The following is a 7,016-nucleotide window of genomic DNA, read 5'->3' on the forward strand; positions in this document are numbered from 1 at the left end:
AGTATATAGGATCATAAAATTTTATTTCAGTCATATATGATTATAAATGTGTATATGCTGTGTCATGACTTAGGTGTATTACTATGGATTTGGTCAACAAAGTTTGCAAGCCCCTGCATTAGAAGGTGAGCTTCAGGAGAACAAGAGTTTTGTTTTAGAACAATGCCTGGCATTTGTAGGAGTTGAATGAATGAATGTTTAACACTATGACTGCCTTCAAAAAGATTATAGAGTCAGAATTACAGAAAAAAGTAAGTATCATAGGCTTCATGATACTAATATTAGTCTGAATCGTATGAATAATGTGAATATGCTGAAAGAGAAAAAAATCTAAAAGAACTCCAAAAACAAAGTCTTAGACTATCAGACTTTAGAGTATTTTAGTCATGTTAGGCAGTGTGAGGTGATAAGAAAAAACAAAAACAAAAACACTGACCTGGAATCTGGGAGCCAGGAAACAAAACCAGATTCTGTAACCTGTTAATTGTGTGACTTGGGACAAATCTCTTTAATAGATTCTCTAATTTGAAAAACAGCAATGTTCAAACAAGCCCTGCCTGCCACACAGGACTATTGTGAAGACCTGGGATGATGAGATTGTGCATTTTAAGGGTGTCCAGCAAACCATAATATAATACTGGAGACAAACCAAGAGATTACGAGTCGAAATGAGTATGGGTCTTTTTCGTAGTTCAATTAATTAGCAAATATTTATCAGGTTTCTAATGTTTATTGAGGGCTTTTCTTTCCAAAGCTCTTCGTTTTTAGATGCTTTTGCAATTATTCTTACTATAATGCAGAAGGTAAACTCCAGGAGAATATAGTGTTGGTCTGTCTTGTTTGGCTTCCTCTCCACTTGCGCATAGCAGGGGCTCAGCAGGTTATTTCTGAATGCAGCCAGAAAGGAAAAAAACTTAATTGCTGTCCTAAAGGCTGCCATCTTAGCCCTTCAGGAAATTAAGTTAGGGGCAAAGCGATACACAGAAAGTATCTACAAGGCAACATACAGGTCACCTGGAGCAGGTGGTGCCAAAGACAGGGCAGAGTCACACAATACTCCTTGGGTACTACGAGTTTGTCAGTTTTACTGCTAGCTGTTGTGGGCAGCACAGCAGAACAGAACTCCTTCCTTTACGTGAGAAAGGCAGCGACACAGAGCTAACAACCGACAGCCTGTCGCCGGAACAGACAGGGCAGCGAGGATTCGAATGAGGGTCTAATTCAGGAAAGGATGTGAGCTGGACTGGTAAAATAAATCTTTATGGAGCTGAAGCTTAAGTTGGATTTAGTAGGAAGCAAACACATGACAGGCCAAGGCTTAGGGAGCATACTGTAGGCAGTTTCGGAAATCGGCAGAAATCTATGCTCCTTGTGAAAAGGTGGCCAAGGTGAGCTGACCTTGAGTTAATGTGTGTAGGTGGAAAAGGTTCCAGGGAATGGCTTCATTGCTCGGCCTCCGAGCGTCCACCAGGGAGACAAGATCCTGTTAGGAGACAATACCTGCACTTGGATTTCCTCCAGTTGAGGAACAGGGGCGGGGGGTGTACGGCGAGAGCTAGGGAGAGCGGGCGGGGCCAACGCGAGGAGGCGGGACCGCGCCGGCCCTCCCTGCAGCGACTGGAGGCCGGGCGCAGGGGCGGGGCTTCCGGCGGCAGTAGCTTTAGGGCGTCGGGTGACGCTAGGCGGCCCATCGTCACGTGACACGGAAGTGACTCCGAACAGGAAGAGGACGAAAAAAATAACCGTCCGCGACGCCGAGCCGAACCAGACTTGCAGCCACCATGAACAGCAAAGGTAAGGACAGGGGGCGGATGAGGCCGTCGGGGGGAGTAGTGCTGGCCCGGAGTGAGCGGGCCCGGAGCCCGGGGTCACCAAACGCTAGGCTTGGGGGTGGGCTGATCCGCGCTCCTCGGTCGGTTGCAGGCCTGGGGCTGCGCCTGACGCCTTCATCATTCCTTAACTACTGCTGCTCACTCCCTCCCGGCCCTTTCCCCCGTAAACTCTGTGGCGCAGTTTGGAGCTGCGGGGTTTGGTTGGGGGGGCTTGTCATGATGGGCGTGTGCGGAAACAAATAGAGTGCTAGAGCAGGGATTTGGGTAGGCCAATGGAGAGCCGGAGGAGGCGGGGCCCGCGCTCCGGAACTACGGGCAGGGTCCGGAGCTTAACTAATGCGTTGCCAGAGTAGATGCGCGGGTTAGGGCCTTGGGGGTGTCATTTTTCCTTTCGCACCCCCTCGCCCTTCTCTCCGGGGCCAGAACTTCTCTCCGTTCCTGTGGTGGTACCAGTGTGTCTGTCAGGACATGATTTCCAGCTTCTCCAGAGAGGACATTCCCCCTCACCCCTCCTTCGCCCTTTCCCGGTCTCACTTCCACTATTCACTCTTCTTTATTTGGAAGTCGACCTTGAATAAGAATCTGTGAGATGAATCAGAACCGTTACCCACGACGTCTGGGCTGGCTACAGCCTGTGGAGACTACCCAGAGCAGAAGCACCCTTGATAAACCAGCAGGCCAGAACCTCAGGAACTGGTGCCCAGACTGGTCCCAAATTCCAGAGGGAACTCAGCTCAGCTAGACTTAACCCTTATATCAGTATGATAGTAGGAGCAGCTCCTTGCCTTTCCTGTCTTGTCAGAATCCAGCATCTCGTGTTATAAGGGTGCAAAGACAATGCTTATTGTTTTGGTTCCAGGAATCACGTCCTGTGGAGCAGTCTATTTGCAAACTCCCCTTCTGCTTTGTCCCACTATGTTAGCTACCCAACATGTACTGCCCTATTTTGATGGCTCTATGTAGTAGGCAACCTGCATTTTTTGTCTTCCAGGTCAATATCCAACGCAGCCAACCTACCCTGTGCAGCCTCCTGGGAATCCAGTATACCCTCAGACCTTGCATCTTCCTCAGGCTCCACCCTATACTGATGCTTCACCTGCCTACTCAGAGGTGCTTCCAGTTTGCTAGACTTGAACTAGTTGAGAATACTCTTGGAGCATATTTTTAGTCCTTAGCTAAGTCTGACTTCACATATTTACCTATTCACAAACAGAAGAGAGTGCTCACATAAATAATTTAAACACTATATAATTTAGTCATTTATGGTAGGAGTTGAGAATGCATTATTTGATTATTTTGTGTTATTTGGCATGGGCTGAGGTTAAGAAGATGAATTTGCATTCCTTGAGCCTAACAGCAGGAAGTGATCCAGGAGAATAATGAATGCTAGTAGAAAAGCAGCTTGTATATTTCAAAAAGTAGAATCAGCACAAGGAGAATTAAGAATTGACTCATTAAGGAGATCTCAAATAGGAATTTAATAAAGTAACCTTTTGCCTTCTCTTCTGATTCTTCTAGCTCTATCGTCCGAGCTTTGTGCACCCAGGGGCTGCCACAGTTCCCACCATGTCAGCTGCATTTCCTGGCGCCTCTCTGTATCTTCCTGTGGCTCAGTCTGTGGCTGTTGGGCCTTTAGGTTCCACAATTCCTATGGCTTATTATCCAGTTGGTCCCATCTATCCACCTGGTTCAACAGTGCTGGTGGAGGGAGGTTATGATGCAGGTGCCAGATTTGGAGCTGGGGCTACTGCTGGCAACATTCCTGTGAGTATGACCTTATCAGAAAAAACTCAGCCCTTGTCTATTTTAACCTTCTGAAATGACTTCATATTCATTCTCTTACCATTCCTGGAAAATAGTTGCCGGTGTTTGTGCAACCATTGACATCCAATAGTCAGGCAGAAAGCAGTTGAGGGGGAGAACTGTACCAAGTAAGTAGCATCTAGCAAATTCACTGGAGTCTGAATTAACCAGATTCCTTTGTTTTCCTGTCTTGAGAACCCTGCTTGCTGTTTTTCCAGTTCATTTTGGTACAGTAAATGGGTCTAATGATGCTCCTTATTCATTGTATAAGCATTTACTTAATATTTGCCACCAGCATGGTGTTGTATTTGAACCCTGATGATTAAAAAGATAGAACACATAATTCCTAGTAAGTAGCTTTTAGAAAATACTAGCAGTTTTGGTTATCACTATCTTCTGCTTAGTTCTCCAGTGCATGGCATTTAGAGCCCAAATGGGCTGGGCATGGTGGCACACACCTGTAATCCTAGCACTCTGGGAGGTCAAGGTGGGAGGATTGCTTGAATTCAGGAGTTCAGGACCAGCCTGAGCAAGAGTGAGACCTGTCTCTACTAAAAATAGAAAAATTAGCCAGGTGTTGTGGTATGCACCTGTAGTCCCAGCTACTTAGGAGGATTGCTTGAGCCCAGGAGTTTGAGGTTGCTGTGAGCTAGGCTGATGCTGCAGCACTCTATCAGGGCAACAGAGTGAAACTCTGTCTCAAAAAGAAAAAAAGCGTCCAAATCATCTTTGCTAAGACTATATCTACTCAGTAATCATATGCCAGAGACAAGGTAAAATGTGTCTTTAGTAAGCCTTCGGCTTATCCAGTAGTCTATTTAAAAACTATAAGGGACCCTGTGAGATTCAGACATGGACCTGATACCCTGTCCCTGTTTTGGGAGTGTGAGTGGGAGGATTTCCTACCCTGAAAATGACTGTGGTTCTGGCCTATTCATATTTAGAGGGTATCCATAGGCTTCATCTTGGAGCTGGAACCCTTTGAATAAATAGGCTTCCTTTCCTATCTGTATCTTTGGGTTCACAGAGATATAGACCTGCTTTAGAACTCAAATTGGTGGCAGAACTAGCTCCTTAAAATGCTACTGGTTAGCACATTGCCATCTTCCTAATAGGCTTCTGCTTCCCCTTTGTCCCTTTCCCTTATATAAGCTACCCTGTGCCCATTCTACTGTGTCCCTTTCATTTCAGCCTCCACCTCCTGGATGCCCTCCCAATGCTGCTCAGCTTGCAGTCATGCAGGGAGCCAACGTTCTTGTAACTCAGAGGAAGGGGAACTTCTTCATGGGTGGCTCAGATGGTGGCTACACCATCTGGTGAGAAGCCAAGGCCACCTCCGTGCCGGGAAAGACATCACATACCTTCAGCACTTCTCACAATGTAACTGCTTTAGTCATATTAACCTGAAGTTGCAGTTTAGACACATGTTGTTGGGGTGTCTTTCTGGTGCCCAAACTTTCAGGCACTTTTCAAATTTAATAAGGAACCATGTAATGGTAGCAGTACCTCCCTAAAGCATTTTGAGGTAGGGGAGGTATCCATTCATAAAATGAATGTGGGTGAAGCAGCCCTAAGGATCTTCCTTTAATTCTCTGGAGTAATACTGTACCATACTGGTCTTCGCTTTTAGTAATAAAACATCAAATTAGGTTTGGAGGGAACTTTGATCTTCCTAAGAATTAAAGTTGCCAAATTATTCTGATTGGTCTTTAATTTCCTTTAAGTCTTTGATTTATATTACTTGTTATAAATGAAATGCATTAGTTGTCTGCCTTCTTTCCATCCTTTGCCCCACATCCCACCTCCAACCCCAGTCTTCCGTTTCCTTTGCCAATCTCCATTGAATCAATGGTGCAGGACAGAAAGCCAGTCAGACTAATTTCCTTCTCTCCTTGCACTTCTCCCCACTTGTCATCTTTTAACTAGTCTTTGCCAAGGATCCTCTGAAACCCTCTCTGTGCCCTAAGCACAGATCCCATTACTTCTGCTTTTGTATCTCCTCAGGCAAAAGGGGAGGGTGCCTTTTGGACCCTTCTCATAGGTTGTGTCTGCATACAGGAACCTAACCCAAATTTGCTTTGGTGCCAGGAAAACTGAGCTTTGTTTGAACAAAGGACATCGTGCAAACTGCACTGTAAACAGCAGTTTGTTTAACATACGAGGGGCAAGGAAGAGGATGCATTTCAAAAGCCTGATTGATGACTTTAGAGCCAAATTAAGGGGAGTTTTCAGATTAAAAATTGGTTACCATTTTTGTCAGAGTGTCTCATGCAGCCACTCCTGGCTCCCAAGAATTCCTAAACTGGGTTAATAGGGTCATATTGTGAATGCTTCACTACAAAATGACTTGAGTCCAGTGAAATCTCATTAGGGTTAAGAATATTTCAGGGATCCTTAATATTTGGATTTTTTGTTTTCTGAAATTGGATTTTATTTTATTTTATAATTTCAGTTCATCTAAATTTTGTGTTCTGTACATGTGATGTTTGACTGTACCATTGACTGTTATGGAAGTTCAGCGTTGTATGTCTCTCTCTACACTGTGGTGCACTTAACTTGTGGATTTTTTATACTAAAATGTAGAATAAAGACTATTTTGAAGATTTGAATAAAGTGATGAAGTTGCATTACACCTCACTCCACGGATTCTTTACTTAGCTTGCTTTTAGATTTCTTCTCTATATATCTTCTTTTATAGCCTGCCTAGAATTCAGCTAGGTGTTGCTGCTGTTCTCTTTTCTTTAATGAAACCTTTGAAATAAATGCAGGAGTACAAGGCTAAGATTTGACCGTTTCGTGAGTTCCATTCAAGATGTTCAACTTTTCCTTACTCTACTTCCTAAACTCTTTCAAATTCTGGGATTCAGAACCTAAACTTAGAGATAAGGGAAAGAGCTGGGTGCAGTGGTGCATGCCTGTAGTCCCAGCCTACTCTGAGGCTGAGGTGGGAGGATCTCCTGAATCCAGGAGTTTGAGACAGGACTGAGAGCAACAGTGAAAACCCTGTCTCACAAAAAGACAAAAACCACCACTAACAACAACAACAACAAAAAAAAAACCACCACTAACAAAAATGGAATGATTGGGCCAGGCACGGTGGCTCACTCCTAAAATCCTAGCACTCTGGGAGACCAAAGCGGGAGGATCGCTCAAGGTCAGGAGTTCCAAACCAGCCTGACCAAGAACAAGACCCCGACTCTACTATAAATAGAAATTAATTGGCCAATTAAAAAAATATATATATAAAAAATTAGCCGGGAATGGTGGCACATGCCTGTAGTCCCAGCTACTCAGGAGGCTGAGGCAGGAGGATTGCTTAAGCCCAGGGGTTTGAGGTTGCTGTGAGCTAGGCTGATGCCACGGCACTCTAGCTGGAGCAAC

At 44.9% G+C, this 7,016-nt stretch overlaps 1 protein-coding gene across 2 annotated transcripts; it reads left to right on the plus strand.

The window, feature by feature from the left end:
• The first annotated feature begins 1,661 nt into the window (after window positions 1-1,661).
• On the plus strand, window positions 1,662-6,272 carry DAZAP2 (DAZ associated protein 2). 2 transcript variants are annotated; one of them, XM_012762539.2, is made up of 4 exons: window positions 1,662-1,794; window positions 2,824-2,942; window positions 3,351-3,596; window positions 4,827-6,272. In XM_012762539.2, the coding sequence occupies exons 1-4, from the start codon at window positions 1,782-1,784 to the stop codon at window positions 4,953-4,955; spliced, it is 507 nt and encodes a 168-aa protein (XP_012617993.2). In that variant the 5' UTR covers window positions 1,662-1,781; the 3' UTR covers window positions 4,956-6,272. The 2 variants fall into 2 exon arrangements, with proteins under 2 accessions (XP_012617993.2, XP_012618001.2); XM_012762547.2 differs by having other exon boundaries at window positions 3,351-3,519.
• Window positions 6,273-7,016: the final 744 nt, after the last annotated feature.

This window comes from Microcebus murinus, chromosome 10 (genome assembly GCF_040939455.1).
Source record: "Microcebus murinus isolate Inina chromosome 10, M.murinus_Inina_mat1.0, whole genome shotgun sequence".
NCBI classification, from domain to species: domain Eukaryota; kingdom Metazoa; phylum Chordata; class Mammalia; order Primates; family Cheirogaleidae; genus Microcebus; species Microcebus murinus.